This window comes from Patagioenas fasciata, chromosome 1, assembly GCF_037038585.1.
Source record: "Patagioenas fasciata isolate bPatFas1 chromosome 1, bPatFas1.hap1, whole genome shotgun sequence".
Classification (NCBI taxonomy): domain Eukaryota; kingdom Metazoa; phylum Chordata; class Aves; order Columbiformes; family Columbidae; genus Patagioenas; species Patagioenas fasciata.
This window is the reverse complement of record NC_092520.1, coordinates 108,870,867-108,888,377: the sequence shown is the minus strand read 5'-3', so window position 1 is coordinate 108,888,377 and position 17,511 is coordinate 108,870,867. Positions and strand designations below refer to the sequence as shown.

At 38.9% G+C, this 17,511-nt stretch overlaps 1 protein-coding gene across 12 annotated transcripts in view; it reads right to left on the bottom strand.

The window, feature by feature from the left end:
* Positions 1-678: 678 nt before the first annotated feature.
* SCML2 (Scm polycomb group protein like 2) overlaps positions 679-17,511 on the bottom strand; it is a 76,542-nt gene continuing 59,709 nt past the window's right edge. For 11 of the 12 annotated variants that reach the window (XM_071812604.1, XM_065861996.2, XM_065861942.2 and 8 more), the window contains 6 exons: positions 17,283-17,486; positions 12,500-12,682; positions 10,742-10,855; positions 5,541-5,822; positions 4,685-4,848; positions 679-3,143 (listed from right to left, as the gene is read on the bottom strand). In XM_071812604.1, coding sequence (XP_071668705.1) covers positions 3,018-3,143; positions 4,685-4,848; positions 5,541-5,822; positions 10,742-10,855; positions 12,500-12,682; positions 17,283-17,486 — 1,073 coding nt within the window. In that variant the 3' untranslated portion in view covers positions 679-3,017. The remainder of the gene's footprint in view (positions 3,144-4,684; positions 4,849-5,540; positions 5,823-10,741; positions 10,856-12,499; positions 12,683-17,282; positions 17,487-17,511) is intronic. The other variant, XM_065861967.2, reaches the window with a different exon arrangement.

Here is a 17,511-nt window from a genome sequence, read left to right as displayed (position 1 = left end):
CAGATGAATCCCTGTTGATAGAACAGCAACTCAGAGAAACAGAGAGAATAAATCATGTTGTCTTCTATATAAAATATACAACAAAAAGATACTGAGTTTCTTTTGAGAGAGATCAGATGCAAAAAGCCTCTGGACTATTGTTACTACCAACTTCAAGTTCTAAAATGTGCCTGTGAAGGATTTGAGCTTACCATTAACCCAATTTAAGTTACTTTTCAAGCACAAGCTGATCACTGCGAACAGCCGTTGGAACAACGGACTTCTGTATCACAGAAATAAGACAGCATGAGGTACATGAAGTTCAAACCTACTGCCATTAACTGCTTTGGTTTAAAATATTTCAGGTCTTCATCTGAACACCTGGCAAACAGTTTTTAACAGTCTCTTCCCCTCAGTGATTATATGAGAATTCTGTAAGCTGTACGTGGAAAAATGCTACATGCAAAACTGAAGATTTGAACGTACTCTCAAGTTGTTATTTTGGAAGTCCAGACCAACTCAAGTTCAAATATTAATTGCTTCAGATAAACCACGTTGGAATGATTTTACTCTTTTGATTAGAAGTCTCTTACATCAGATGTTTACATGAACTGTCAAGAACTGCCGAATGCCAGATAAGATAGCTACCCTTGCCTACGCAAACAGGGCTCACACATAAACACAATGTCAAACAAAACGGACAGTTACAACAATGAACAAACTATTTTATTTTTGTTGATAGATAAGAACATCCCATTGAAAATAAAGAATAAAAAATACATTCCGCTACAATGCTTGGAATGCTTGAATCTCACGCTACAGCACACGGTGAAATTCTGGTATTGCAGCATCACAGGAATCCCTGTGCACAGAAAGCCTTGAACAAATATTTATACCCATAATAGTGCCATATACAAAAATTTCATTCCATAAAGGCCAAACAGAAAACTTAAACATATTTGTTTTTCTTATGCCAATGGCAATATAGAAAACGAAAACTGTTTTCAGTCAATTACTTCCACTTAAATCGTGTGAGATCTTTTTACACGGAAGAACTCTGAAATTCAGCATAATAAAGTGTGGAAGAAGTAAGTTATAAACAATATACTGAATGTGCAGGGAGTGTTGTTTTTCTCAATATATAACTAACTTTCATACAGTTACACCAACAGTCGAGTCAGTATTTTCCTAACCCAAATAAAGTATTCTGTTTCTCCAATCAATGCGCTGACCTTTTCTTACTATAAAGAGCATGCTTGTATTATTCATCTAAGCATACATGCACCACGAAAGATATGCAAAATAAATGCATATAGATAACCTTTAGTGTCAAATGATGTAATAATAAAAACAATTCTCAAAGTCCAAATGACTTGCTAAATTAAAATTGCATTGTAGTCACTTGAACCAACAAAGTATTTGGACACTTGTGAGCCACGAAATTTTTTATTTTGCAGCAGTATCTCTGCTGAAACCTGAGGAGTATCACACTATTGGTAAAGCCAGGCATTTTCAGAACAGGAATTTGTAAAAAATACATTTATACTGTGTGATTTCATATAAAAAGGCAGTAAGAATATAATAAAACCTACCATTTTAGGACTACACCTTTCCTAGCAAATAGCTTTTTTCACTTGCACTATTACAAACAGTACATTCAGTTTCCTACACAGAAAGTACATTTTCTTGTCCCTGATGTATATTACAATCAGCAGTGACACCAGACTGCATTATTATCACCACTCATTCTTGCAGCTTATACAAAAAGCACCAATTTTACCCAAAAAAAGGCTTACTGGTTACATAGTAGCACTTCCTTATAGGAAATATAAGCCCAAAACATTGGAACCAAATGTGTCTTTCCAGAAATATATCAGAATATATGGCTCAGAGTTAAGGGATGAATAACCAGGAGTACTGCATAGTACAGGGATCAGCCATCCTTTGATTGTTTGTCACCTTCTGACTCCAAGAATGGACAACCAATTAAACATGTGCTAATGAATATGAAAGTAGTACACAATTAAATTTACTGGTTTAAAAAAAAAAAAAGGAAAAAAAAGAAATTGTACAGTTCTCTCTGGCACAGTGCAAAGTACACATTAAAAAACTGATTACATACGTACAGTGTGTATGTATATTTTTATATATATATATAGTATGTATTCCCCTGACACATACATGTGTATATATATAAAGCATGAACAAACATATCCATGCCAAAAAGATGGAATGTTTAAAATGTGGATGCGTTGTTCCAGTTAAATCAGTCTGTCCCAGAAATGGCTGTTTATACAGCCAATATGCCCTTCCATGAAACAGAAATACTTATTGCCTGCATAAATTGACAATATACCGTACATTTGTCCTCATAACTTACCAAAGGACTGATAATCACACTTTATAAAAGCTTATATTTGTATTAAGCCCTCTCCTCCACAGCCCTTCGCTCCCCACACCTCCATCTGCCATGAGCGATTCATATGGCTATTCCCTTTATGGAAAACTAGGAAGAATAATCTAGAATGATATACTAGACTGTTACTCTGCTGGAGGACTGGCCGCAGTATTCACTACAGAGATGAGATCTTCTATTTAAAATTTTTCTTGCAATATAAAAGTTTACAGCCACCCCTTTAAAAATTATTAACACCTGATGCTGGTTTGTTTTATAATTTTCTTTTGGGATCCAGCTGTTTTGGTTCTGAATATGAACACGTTGGCTGAAGTCTGTAACAGAGAAAGCCCTTTTCAGGATTTGGAGAACACTGTTACTCAACCTGCCCACTCCCATTATGATCAACTGTCATTCCCGGCAAACTTTCTGAAATAGTTTGCAAAATATAACACCAGAATATAGCACCGATTTCCCCCATTATTTATCCTGAATGTCTTTTTTTACATTTTCAGAGCACTTTCAAAAAATAACGATGATTTCTATAGTTTCAAATTAAGGAGATGGCTGTGAACCTGAGAGCTTAGTGTGATATGAACACACTGCCACCAGGACACACGCATATTCGTAGTATCCCCACTGGCTAGTACTTTCCTTGTTTAAGTCTTTCAATGTGGTAGCACAACTTTAGGGCAGGCCCCAGCTTCAGTCCCATATATTTCATTATCATATCACTCCTCAGTAAGAGTAGTGCCTTTCCATCAATTTCCTGCAGAAGGAAGAGAATAAACACAATAACATACAACTACTTTAACAAGCTGCATGGTAAAACTGGAAAGTACATTATATTTGTTAATACTGTAGGAAAAATTTATCTACCACATGTAAAACATTGACTTAGTATAATTTGATACTTACAGATGGCCACTGAAATAGAATTTTAGTAGTTTGTAATGCATGATTAAGGTACTTGAGATGTTAAAGAAAATTATAGTAAGTAAAAGAAACTGACCAAACAGCTCTCAAAATTAGGTGCTGTCTGGGAAAAAAAAAAAATGTGAATGAGTCAAGGGAAAAAAAAAAAAAAAGAAGGTGCAAAGGAAGGTCTGTGCAGTTTGAGATTAAATGAGCCAAGCACTGAGGCCTTGCACTGAACCCTGAACACAGCTGTGGGAGGCTTCTGGAATGCGCATGCAAACAGTCACACAGAAAAAGGGGTTACAGACCATCTAAATCTGTGAAATAAGACAGATCTACATCCAGGTTAAACCAAACAGATTGTTAGGATCAAGACCAAGGACAACTTAGTCAGATTTCAACTGCCTCGTTGAGAAGCTGCTAAAATGTGATGGTCCTAAGCTCTCAGTAGCATTACATACTGTAGACAGGCAATTAGTTCCTTAGAACACCATAAAGCAAAACATTCTGTCTTATTTTTTTTTTAAACGTAAATTTGACAAAACAAGTGACATTTAGTCTTGTTACACAACTAAGAACAAAACACAAGTCAGGAAGCTCCATTAAAAGTTATTTTGAGTTTTCCTTCCAATCCAGCTTACTCTGAGATTTAACTGTTAGTAGGAGCTGGTGCAGAACGAGGGTGAAATATTACTAAAGAGAAAGCCAACCTCTTCTTGGACAGCCATATATATTAATACAATGAAATAAGAAAGCAGCTCTTTGCTGAGCAACTTGCTGTAGAAAAGCACTGTGAGAAGAAAGAGGGGAGGCCAAAAACACCACAGAGAAACTGATGCAGTTTATCTAAGTACAACATCTAGTTAGATCTTATGAAACCCTACAGATTGTTTTTCAAAACAGATAAATTCAACATTGAAATGGATTCTCTGCATTTTAGTATTAATGACCAAGTGCAAAGCTAACAAGGCATAACAGTATCTCTGATTCAGGATAATCAGTCTCCAAAACAAGCTGACTTAGAGAGGTGTTATCTCCATAGGCCAAATGCCCTGTACTGTACATGAGAAAACCACCTTCTCTAAGGGTACCAGGAATGACAATGGCTACCATGGCTGTTGGCCATTAGAATTTGGATACTTCCAGTATGGGCATTATTCCATATAAGCTGGAAAGCCATGGGTATTTACTTCAGTCTAATAAGACTGGAAAACAGAGAAAATATACTGCAGGAGGCTTTTCAGGTGGAAAAATAATTTTCAGCCTCCCTCTAATATACGAGTAGAGTCTATTCTACCTTTCAGTACAAACAGAGTGATGGAGATGAAAGCTGTATTTTAAGAGATTAACATGACACACAGTCTACTAGAACAGAATGGATATGCATCATACATGTCTCCTAAAAAGTTCTGCATGCGGAGCTAGTGCCTGTGGATCAGCTTCTTTCACAAAATTCATCACTTCCTCTATTGACCAGGTGGAAGGATCCTTATTCAATATTCTTGAAGGTTCCCTTTTTAGTGAATTCAAATCCGGCCCAGTTGTGGAACTTGCAGCTTTTAGTAATAAATATTGTGAAAGGAAAAAGTATCGTTAGTCTATACAGGGATAACGCATTTCATTTCCCATAAGATATTCTAAATATCTACACGTGGCTTTTATTATGAATTTTTTGCAATATATTAAAATTAATTATGTTTTATTTTCCTCCAAATAATACTGAACTGTTCCATTTGTCTTTAAACAACTTAAATAACTGCAAATATTTACAGCAGCATAAACATCAGCACTATGACATACCTAGAGGGGATTACTTTGACTTGTACTTGGCACCTGGGTCCCAAGATGCCATTAAGTCGGAATGTGGCAAAGGCGAGTTGTGCCAAGAGAGGGAGGGGCAGGAGTAATCCCTGCCCTGTATTTCAACAACAAGGTAAGAGTTGGTAAGATGCTGAGGCAGTGAGCTGCACATAGCTAGCTCTCTCTGCTCTGGTTTGCTGCAGAGTCTGTAAGAGCAGCAAGAGGGAGTGCAGCAGCAAGACACCCCCTCTTGCACTGCAGGTTTAGTTCTAACAGGCTTAAATTCTGTATTTGCAGTTAGGGCAGCAAGCCTGAGATGCCTGGTCACAGCATGACTTTTCGCTCAATCTACAAGCTCTTCTACGGCCAAGAACTTTTCATAAGTCATGGACTCTGCATGTTAATAAAAGCAGTAATATAGTTTGGAAAGCTTAGTTATATAACATACCCTCGATCCGCCTCTGGATTCGACTCATACTAACTTCATAGTACCCGCTGCTCCCCGCAGAGCTCAAGGACAGCCTGCGCAGGACGGGGGCTGAATTTGAGGTAGCCGTCCCTGGCTGAAGGGAATTCCTGTAATATGCCGCACTCCCTGAAGTACGATATTCCGTGGAATTTCGACGGGCTGGGCTTGAAGGATTTACAGAGTTAAGTGCAGAATCCATAGAGTCCTCAGAAAATCGGTGTTCCTTGGAAGTGCTGTTTTCCTCTATAGGTAATGTTTCTGCTACACAAAAAGCAAGTATCATTACGTTCAAAGTGATGGACATTATACCTTTGTTATTTAACTCCCTGCTATGTTCTCTTGAAGATACTGACAGATCGCAAGTCTGTTAACAAGTCTCCCGTGAGGCAATCACTGCTGCTCAATGTTTGCCCCTTTTGCTCAAGTAATAATTGGGCTCTTACTGTATACTTTTAAAACATTTTTTGTAGCAAGAGACTTAATATGTCAAGTTTGAGACAGTGGAAATCTTTTTCTGGTGAAATTGTCTGACGTTAGTACTGATACATCAAACAATCTTAGTCATGCATTTTCATTATTTTTTTAAACATATTCTCAAAAAGCTAACCCTTAAGAGTGTATTACGTTTATCTTGCAAGAAATTTTTTAATATCAATAAAAACTCTTATGTTAACTAAAAATTGTTTAATTTGTTCTAAACAGCAGAGGGAGTCACTAACTTCATAAACAAGAGGACAATCATCATCTGTAGATCCCAATACTTTCAGACACAGAGGCCATTATCAAAAATTGAACAGGTTACAGGCAAAGCCACAGAAGGCTGGGCATGCCAGGTACGGCATGTTAATGTAGCATGTTTTGACCACAACACTGTACCTACATACAGTTAGTTCTTTGCACAGGGCAGGGTCTGTAAGCACAGACTCCAGAAAGCTGAAGATACATGTACATTACTGAACCCACAAAGCAAGTTAAAAAAACACAAACAAACAAAAAAAACCAAACAAAACCAACCAACCAACCAACCAACAACAACAACAAAAACACAACAGTTTTCAGGAAGGGAATATGACAACATTCCCCTTTTTAGTTCTTACCACTTATCAGCTAATTTCTACTCTGCAAAACACAAACAACACCTGCTTAGAAGACTCGTGAATTTTTATAGCCTTTCAATGTTGTTTCTAAGCCAGATGAGCAGAGTTCAGCAGGTCCCTTTGCCTATGCCATGAGCCAGGCTGGCTCGATTACTGAAAACTGCACTTTCAGTCAACCAAATTCATGTCTGATTGGAAGAAACGTGCTATGTGAGGAGAAAAGAAAAAACCAAACCAAAAAACCAAACCCAAAACAAAGAGAAGACCATTCTCCAGTGATCATACATATCCTTCTCTGTTTGCCCAAAAAGGAAATTGGAATAACGATATACAAATCTGTATGAAACAAATGCTTTGGTAGGAGAGTAAAGAGCTGGAAAATAGAGCTAACAGGCTCACAGAAACATAAACCCACACTACCATCTTGAAAATTACTCTAGTGAAGCTATAAAACACATGCTAGCGAAGCAACATATTCTTTGGGACAAGAACTGGTATGTTCTGGAAAACAAGTTCTTGAAATAAGCTTTTTACTACTCCTCTTATATGACAACTTTCAAGAATTTCTTGGGCTAATACGCGATTAAAACTAAAAGAAGAGTATTTTCCTAAAAAGCCACAGTATGCTTTGCAAGCATGTTTGCAACTTGCTTCATGAAGTTTTAGTTTCTCTGCTGAAACCTGTTTAAGAGTGGAGTGCAGTGAAGAACTGTTAAGTGTATTTTAGTCGTCAGACAGCATAATGCTGAAAGGGAACAAAGGCACTCAGAGAGCCAGCTCCCTGCTTTGTGAATTCAGCAAAGCAAGATCTGCAAGACGATGTACCATCTTTTACTAAACTTGATATCGTGGAATAAAACAGCTTTTACGGACACAAGCCCTTCTCTTTCATACAACCCTCAAAACAACCACTGCAAAACTTTCTAGTTTGTTAGAGCTGAATCACAAAAGTAAAGAAGTGGCTACTGAGGTTTTCAAAGAAAACAAACAAACAAGAAAACTAATTTATTTATATTTGTCAGCTTGAAGTAGTTGCAGCAACTTACCAAAATGAGAAACAAAAGCCATCATTATATAGAATTTCAGAGAGACACCAAGAGATGTAGTCAATGATATGCACTATAAAATTAAAGGGTAGCCAACCAAGGGAAAATTAGAACTGTAGAGAATGAAATCACTAACAGACATCTCACTCCAAGACCAAAAGGCAGGGGTGATACTTCAAATAGTTACAGCAAAGGTCCATGAAGGAGTGTCGGGTTTAACTGACTGAACCTGTACATTCAGATTTCTAAAGTCTGGAAAGGCAGGATGCAACAAGGGAGACAATACTCGCCAGCAGAAAGTTTCAACTGGGCTCTTTAAGCATATAACAGCCAATTCCACATAATGGCTTAAGAAAAAGATTTTTGTAGTCATAGTAAACAAGTAGAGGTCCCAAATACAGGGGCTTTTTTTAATCATTATTTTACATAACCCTTTTCAAGATTTCTGAAGCTACGAAGATTTAAAAAATTGACTGTATTACAAAATAATTTAATTGTATTTATTCCAATTGCATTCCAGATTTGTCTTTGATGCTATATATCCTAAAGTAAACAATTCTAAGTAGAGCTGGGAAAGATCAACTCTGTTTTTTCCCCCCGCCAAGATACAAGCATTTGAATTTATCTCACTGTAAGTTCTCAGATCACACAAACAAGGTGGAAAAGCTGGCATATTTCCCCGGGGCCATCATCTTTTCTGTTCAGCAGCTACAGTGTCCAGTCCCCTCTCCATCCATCCAGCTTCTCTACAAACAAAACACGGCTGCAACCTTGTCAAAAAAGTGGTCAACTGGTATGACAGCTGATTCAAAATTTGGCATCTAGCAAATGGAGCTCTGCGATCTGTGGAGCAATGAATGACACACTTCTGCCTTGACATTTTTAGCAGTTGTGAATAACAGTGGTATGGAGAGAGACATGAAGTTCCACTGCAGAATGCTTGATTTCTGAGTCCATTAATAAAAGGCCAATAAAAGGCCTTATGTTTCAAATGCAAGGATGACAGACTGTTTAAACACTGAAGGCCTTAGCAGGAATCGGATGTTCTGTTTTCTTGAAGCTCCTCTGGGAATTAGAAGCCAGTTGTTCTGCCTCATACATAATGGGAATGATGTAACTGGCCGCAGTAGTAAGAACACTCTGTTTTCAGGGGGAGGGAAACAGAGTTATCCCCCCTTGCTCCCCCTTTTATCTTTTGTAACTTAAAGAAGAAACTGACAGGAAAGACAGCAAAATCTGTGAAACGTATCCCTGAGCAGACCAGAAGGAAAATGAGCTGTTTGAAAGACCCTTTCCCCAAATTATTCCATTTTGCCTTCAAATGTTATTTCAAAACAACTATTTCAAGACAACTATCTCTCAATCAAGCCAGAACTTTTTTGGGGCAAATCTTGCTAATCAACCCATGACACACAGCTGTAAAATTACCTCCAGATTTTCAGCAGAGGACATTGCCCTAATGGGAAACACACAACACTACAGAGCACTCTGCCTCTTGAAACGCACAAATTCAAACCTCTGAAACCATGGCAAAACACTTACTTCAATTATTTTTTTATCCAAGTAACTGGATAAGGAACTATTGATCTTAAAACGTATTTTAAGGAGTACAGTTCATCTGAAAAAGGGATCCATTAGTGAATAAGGATTAAAAAACAGCATGTGGAGGCATGCTTAATTTGTGGAAGATTTCTTACAGAGTAATGCAGATCTGCTCAAACATTTGTTTTGCTCCAACTGAAACAACTTCATTTGAGTATAATTGTTTTACACTTATTAAGTTACCTACCAGAAATATCTGACTTGGGTGTATCTGTGGAATGAAGCCCATACTTCTTTTGGAAAGACACAGAAATCAATAATCAATGCAGAACTGTATTTCCTGCTGCTGTTATTACATACAAAGAAATAAATATGCTAATATATATATACATAAAGATATATAATTGTAAATAAACTATCATTTTGAACATTTGAACTTGATATCCTTTTCTGCTTCAACTGTGGTTCTATGACTTTTTAATCTGCACAGAAAAAAGATCATTCTTCTCCCACTGATGCTAGTACACCCAGAAATCTCCAAAACCAAGAAAAAAATGAAGGAAGAAATAACTAATTCCTGCCATATTTTTAAAAAGCCTTTGGAAATACCTCACAGCAAGAGAAAGTATTTATCATATGAGACCAGTCAACATCAACAAGTTACCATGGCTTAATCAGTTAAGTAGCGAATGCAGAGCGAAAAAAAAATCAGAAGTCTCTCACTGAGGTTTAAGCCTAGATGCTTCACTTCACATCTGAGGCAGGCTAAGACTAGACATATGCTCAGAGTTTTCATTGCAGGAAAAGGTGCTTTTCATCAGTGAGCCACATCAACTTAACAGCAGCTGCCACTGGGAGGCTTCACTGTCCTCCTGGCCACAGCCACATTTTACTCAACCCTTCCCTGGGCTCATATGAGCCCACGGTGAGTCAGTCCAGAGAAATAAACTGCAAACTACTCTTTGCTTCACCTTTTCTGTGCTTTTGCTCCCTAGTTTAGCTGGCTATGCAGCCGAGGGGGCTGGGACCCACTGCAGGGACAAGGTGACCAGGAAAGCAGGCACAGCACAACTTTCAGCAGGAGCTACCCATAAACTCAGCTGAACTGTATCATCGAGCTATACCCTTCCTCATGTTATGGCCCTGGCCCAGAGTTATTAAGAGTTGCGTCCAATTTATCTCCTAATTCATTTTGAGGCAATTGGTTTTCTGCTAAATAGCCATATAGGAAGCAGGAAGCTTCATCCGTCACCTATTTGCCTGAGCCCCTTCACAAAAAAGGCTAGAAGGTTTAGGAGAAGGACAGCTAGAACTTGCAGTAGATCTCTCCTAAGTGCAAAATCTGTGCCAGTGATCAATAATTAACATACTTTCACCCTGACCTGTCAAAGGCTAGAGACAGACCAGACACATAACAATGAACTCAGTCCTTTTTGACTGGAAATACCGAAACTATAAATAATCCTCATACATAATCCTGACATAATGTAATTACCTTCAGATGGATGAGCATCATTTCTGGGAAGCTTCGGGGAAAGAGGAGCAGTATACGGTGGAGAGTCCTGAGAGTATCGTTTAGCACTCCGGTTTTCAGGTATTTCTTCTTTTGCTGTGAGGAGGAAAGTCACCACCTATTATTCTAGCATAAAGCTCCTCATGGGGAAAGTCCAGGGACAAAAGCAAAGGCAAACATGAGCCATTCACCGGGTTATGGTTCAGTTTCTTGTGCCACACAGACTCAGTCATTTCAATACAAACTTTCAAAGCTGAAGTACAGCTTAGTTTATGCTATCAGTATCCAAATTACCTTCATTCTGGCTACTTTTCTGAAATGAGTTAAACCTAATGACTTTCATATGGCAGATGAAATTATAAACACAATTTCACCATTGGAAGCGGGGGGCGGGGAATGAAAAATAATAGTTTTATGTCCTAAAACAGCACCCAGAAGACAGACTCAGCTATCAGACAGCTGTGAGGAAGCTTCACACCCAATCTGAATCTTCTGAAATTGCCCTGACATCAAGGTTTTCTCAGCTATGGCTCCTGGTAACCCTTGGGCTGGGACTTGTCATATCAGGCCCTGAAAACAACCTGATGGGACATCTTGCGAAGTAAATTCATTTAGAATCATAGAATAGAATTGTTTAGGCTGGAAAAGACCTTCAAGACATCAGGTCCAACCGTTAACCTAATACTGCCAAGTCCACCACTAAACCATGTCCCTAAGAACCTCATGTGCACACCTTTTAAAACCCCTCCAGGGATGGTGACTCCACCACTTCCCTGGGCAGCCTGTTCCAGTGCCTGACAACCCTTTCTGTAAACAGATTTTTCCTAATACCCAGTCTAAACCTCCCCTGGTGCAACTTGGGGCCATTTCCCCTCATCCTATCACTTGCTACTTGGGAGAAGAGACCAACCCCCTCCATGCTACAACCTCCTTTCAAGTAGCTGCAGAGAGGGATAAGGTCTCCCCTCAGCCTCCTTTTCTCCAGGCTGAACAGCCCCAGTTCCCTCAGCTGCTCCTCATCAGACTTGTGCTCCAGACCCCTTACCAGCTTCGTTGCCCTTCTTTGAACTCTCTCCAGCACCTCAACGTCTTTCCTGTAGTGAGGGGCCCAAAACTGAACACAGCATTCAAGGTGCGGCCTCAACATTTGCCCCTCACTTCTTCCTCCCAGTGCAGCAGACAAAGATATCGGCCTCATACAAAATATCACAAGCAGCCACCAGCAAACCCCACCTTTTCTACTAGAAGACTGGACTGTACATAGTAGAATGTACAATTTTTGAAGCCACCACTGGGTAAGGTGACTAAAGAGGGAAAAAAGAACCTTTTACCGGTGTAAGAAGGGCTAGACTGAATTCCCTTCCAGGGCAAGCCCCTTCTCATGAGGCAGTAAGTGTCTTTTTGTAAGTTTATTTTACGACCCGAACATAAATTTAACAAATGAAATGTGAAGTTTTGAGCTTGTCCTTTTAGCAGTATCACAGTGGTACAATACATATGTTTCCTGGCTTGGCTACAAAGAGGAGTTTGCCGAACAAAATGATTTCTGCACATGTGGTATGAGCCATCCCATCCTGTCAAAGCACTACTGCACTGGAACAAATTCACTAAGAACTGAAGCGTATTCGTTTCAATCCATTCACGTCATAGAAAGACAGATTTAAAAGTTACATTTCGTGAAGTCGCCACACTTCTCAAAAACATCAGCACTTGAAAGTTAGAGTAGTTGTTGAACAGTACCTGGTTTGTTCCTATCGTACTCAGTAGGACTATGTGCACATCCCACGTAAGGGCTGAAAGGCTGGCTACTGAAGAGGTTGTCACACTGCAGGCTGTGGCAGAGTTTCTCCAAGAAGCGCAGGACAAACGATGTGCTGTTTACAGAAGGAAGATTGATGGTGTGCTTCTCCCCATCAAAGGAAGCTGTGAATAAGAAGATGATGTCAAACACACCTCAAGCATCATGAAGCATAGTAAAACACCATCATTAACTTAAAGGAGAACACATCCAGATTTGATTTAAACCACACAAGACATGAGGGAAGTAAAGAATCATTCTCATAGTTTAACAAATTTACATCCAAATGACTGATTTTACCTTCTGTTGGATCCACACCAGTTCAAACTTGCTCTATGGGAAGTTATTTCAATAAAATAACGTTGGATTCACACCAGCATAAAAAAACCTGCAACTATTCCCTCATCTCCAAAACCTTACATGTAATTCCTATTGCTTGCTTATAAACCAGCAACCTCTCTACCACCTATTTGCAGGAGATAACACAGAAAAACCCTTTACAGTATTAAATAAAAAAATTAAAAATAGTTTAAAAAATTTAAAAGTGAGAAAGTAAGTTTAAGATGCATTTTCTCAGTTTCTAACTGAACTGAGCATAATTGTGGTAATGTGCTGGCATCAATTACCATTGAAATTTTGACTACAGAAACTGTTCTGCCATTTGCTGTTTTACCACTAGAGAAATCTATCCTGCTGTCAACACTACAGTGGTCAAGCTCCTATTTATTTCAACAGGAGCTAGGTGGCAGAGATACCACAACAGCCACAAATGGATCTGCTGTCTTTTAAACTGAGTGATTACAAAGAGCCCAGACATGTGTCTATGCCTTTTACTTGTTGTCCTGCTTCCTTGCCCCCCAGAGTGTTGCAGCTGACAGTATTTTCCTTTTTTTTTTTTAATTAGTAAGATTTTGAAAATATTCAATACTGTCATATACAGATAAGTAATTCCTATTATATTAGATGAAACTTTTAGTTACTTCTGACTAGAAAGACATTACAACAAAGCAGGAACAAACTTGTAACTTAAACTTAGGGCTAGAAAGAAGCTGCAAAAACACCAGGTTTATGCATCATTTGTCTTCTCAGTTTTCAGCCTGTCATGCAGCCTTCTGTTGTTAACATAAGTTTCCAAATGATAAGTAGAGCTTTGAAGGATCACATTTTGTTGGTAGCAGATGCATTAAAAAAAAAAATACAAGAAAGCCTTTATTCGCAGATCTGAATTAAGGAACATTTCCATATTGTGTTACAAGAGACAGATAATATACACAAAACCAAAGAAAACGTCCAAGTTTAGCATATTTTAGGCTTCCTTAGGAAATGAGAAGTGTCAATTACTTACACTGTTGATGTAAGGAATCTTCTGATTAGAGTTAATGGAAGTTAACCAGCTAGCACCATCACCACCACCGTGCTACCTCTCCCATCTGCTTTCATGACAGACTGACCCAGTGCAAGTGCTTAAAGTTTTAAGAGTCAGTACTACAGGGACAGGTCCTGGACCCACATGTTTCCATGGCCCATTCAGTTTTTTCAGGCTCCAACGTTCAGATGAAATGCTAATGATTCACAGTCCCACATGTGGTTCAGACACAAGGTCCTTCCTCTACCTCCTGTTTGGGGAAGGGGTCTCCAAAGGCAAATTTTTGCTTGGAACTCAACCACTTCTGGAGAGCAAATGGGCTGTGAGACCTAGTACAGCCTGATCTCCTGACAAATTTACTGCAAGGTAGTAGTCAGCTACAGCAAAAATTTAAAATGCTTTATAATAGCCGTATGGATCTTCTTATATGACCTTGGGGAAATAACTTATTCTCCACGCCTTAATTTCTCATTTTGAAAAGAAGCATTGAAAAGAACAATATTATCTTAGAGTTGTCAGGAGGGTAAAGCAAGAAACAGCTGAGGCAATGTGACTGCCCCAGCAAGACATACCATGGGAAAAATCCACAAATAAAGACTCAGTGCAAACACAGCTCCCTTGTACTCCGAACACCCGAACACGAACTCCAACCAAGGGTGTGGGACCCAGGTCCATAGGCTCAACTGCCTGCTCTGCCTGGGAACAACATAAGCCTCTTACTTCTCAGATAAATGCTAGGGGAAAAAATAAAAAGGGAGTACTTCCAAGGTGCAATAACCTCAGCCTGTAATGACAAATAAACAGGGACTGGAGCTTGTATATGTCATCTCAAGCCCTGGGATGAAGAGTCATCCTCATTTCTTCACTTTCCACTGTGTATATTTTAAATACCAGGTTCATGCCAGGAGAAAGGCTGAGAGCTAAACTATCAGAGAAATGTGTTTGTCTGATAGTGAAGAAACTCACCCAAGAGTCTGATTTTAATTCTCTGCTTGAGAAGATTTATCTGAGCCTCAGTCTATTTCATCCCACCAAACACCATAGTTTCTGCACTACAAGGAGAAAAAAGAGGCTCACACCACCACCACCATTAGCAGGCTTGCTAATCAAGCCTCTAATTTCCTTTCAGTTATATTTGCCTGAATTGAAACCTTATGCATCATGCAAAAATAAAATGGTTTCTGCTTTTGTTTGAGTAAGAAAAGATGGAAAAACCCTAAACGCAATTGCGCTCAAAATAATTATTTTCTTTGGCAGCTGAACCAAAAGAACCCGCTAATTATTCACATGTATTCTAGCAACATTATTTTACCCACATCCTCATCAGCATACTGTTTCCTCCTATGGCAGGTGTGATACTTACCATGAAATTTATTAGTCCACAAAGATTTCGATTTCTTTGCTTGTTCGCTGCCGCAACATTCTTTTTCTTGTCAGTCTAAAAAAGGCCCTGAACAACAAACCGCACTCCAAACCCATTTGCAAACAAAAACTCTACAAGAAAACATTCATGCAATTTCATTCTGCGACTCCTCATTTTATTCACTGTACCTTTCCTCTTCTTCCCTACTGTTCAGGTGCACAGCTGCTTATAATGTGCTACATTAGCCTAAGTTGCATTTTGTGCTTCTCAAAATATATCACACACAAATTTTTTATAAAATGATACGGAGTATTTGCTCACCCACTTCTCAACAACCTGTTTGACAAACTGATGAGAAGGCAAGAGCTCAAGAACACCAGAAACCCACTCCGCTTCAAGAGTGTCACACATCGCTGAGTTCCTCAAATCTGGGCCTACAGAGCTGGCTTCTCCAAATCGAGGCCTTGGGGTGAAGCCAGGTGCAGAACAGCACCTCCTTTTAGTACAAAATTTTGGAATGTAAACAAACCAGAACTACAAAAGGATTCCAAAATTTCTCTCTCCTCTCTGAAATCATTATTTTCAACCACTCAGTCAGAGCCCAGATATAGAACCATTTCAGTTGGAAGAGACCCTCAGGATCATCAAGTCCAACCATAACCTAACTCTAGCACTAAACCATGTCCCTAAGAACCTCGTCTAAATGCCTTTTAAACACCTCCAGGGATGGTGACTTCACCACCTCCCTGGGCAGCCTCTTCCAATGCCTGACAACCCTTTCCATGAAGAATTTTTTCGTAATATCCAATCTAAACCTCCTCCGGAGCAACTTAAGGCCATACCACTGGCTTACAATTTAGTCCTTCAAGATAAACAATCACAAACAGAATGCTGGTAATGCCCATCACAGTGCATTTTATTCAAGCAAAATTGACTTGTCTGAATTAGGTACAGTAAGGTATTAATAATGTAATAAACTTCCATATACCTTGCCAAAATAAAGCAATACGGGTTTCAAAACCACACGCATGCAATGCCATTAAACCCTTACCACACAGCAGAAAAGCAGCATCCATTTTGTGAACAAACTCATGGGGACACATAAGCAAAGCTTACTGAAGTTATGCTAACCCGGGCCGGGGTGTTGCTTTTAAAATATTGTTAGACAGCAACATCTTTACGAGGATTTAATTGAATCTGTATTCCACTAATCATCTTTCACATCTGGTGTTAATGTAAGGAGATTAAAGTAATACGAAGTCTTTTTATCACCAGTGATGGAATTATGAATTGATGTGCTAACTGCTACACAGAATATTTCCTAGCCTAGAAGGAAAAAATGTCAAGCAGCAGCTATTCCGTTTGAGAAATGGAGATAATTTATCTGTACACCTGCCATTAATATGTAGCAGAAATAAACCTATTCCATAATAGGGGACATAGGTGGTTGAACACTGACCTAAGATACTGCTATTATGTAATTCTGGGGAATGGGTGAAGGGAAGAAGCAGCAACTTTAACATGTGGAATCACTTGTCTGGAAGCTAAACAGATTACTTTGAAACTTTCCACCCACTTGGTTAAGGCACTAAGAACATGAACACTGTGTATGGATAAGATTATGCGTATGACTTTAATTATTATATTTCACTTGTTCTGAGTTTACTTGACAAGTGTTTGGCTACAGCTGCTAAATGAGGTGCACTAGCTCTACTTAGTATAAGAATCTAACTGTACTCTGTATATGTAATTTAACAATGTTACTTGCTAAATTCTAATTTAAAGAACTGTTCGAATCATCTTGGACCCAAAGTGAGATACATCACACACCACCAATACTCTCTCAGTAAAGGAGTTCACAAGAATATGTTCTTGACTGTGCCTAAATAGTTTAAAACACGATATAAAGTCATTCCAGCTACTTCAGTTCTGCTCTAGTTCAAATTTGCAACCAAGTGAAGAAATGGAAGAGGAGAAACAAAGCACCTTCACATACCAATTATCATTTCCCCTCCATGATGGCCAGATTTCAGAAATCCGAAGACTGTTTTGGATTGATAAGCACAATCCACGCAAGCCTGTACAGCCTGCTGAAGTACCACATTGACAGGACCTGGTCCAAAGTGATCTGGAAGCTGCTGAACCTTCTTCTTATCCAGGTGAGGCCCAGAATTTCCATGTTTGTTGACATAAACACACACTGGAAAAGAACAAGCTATATTTAT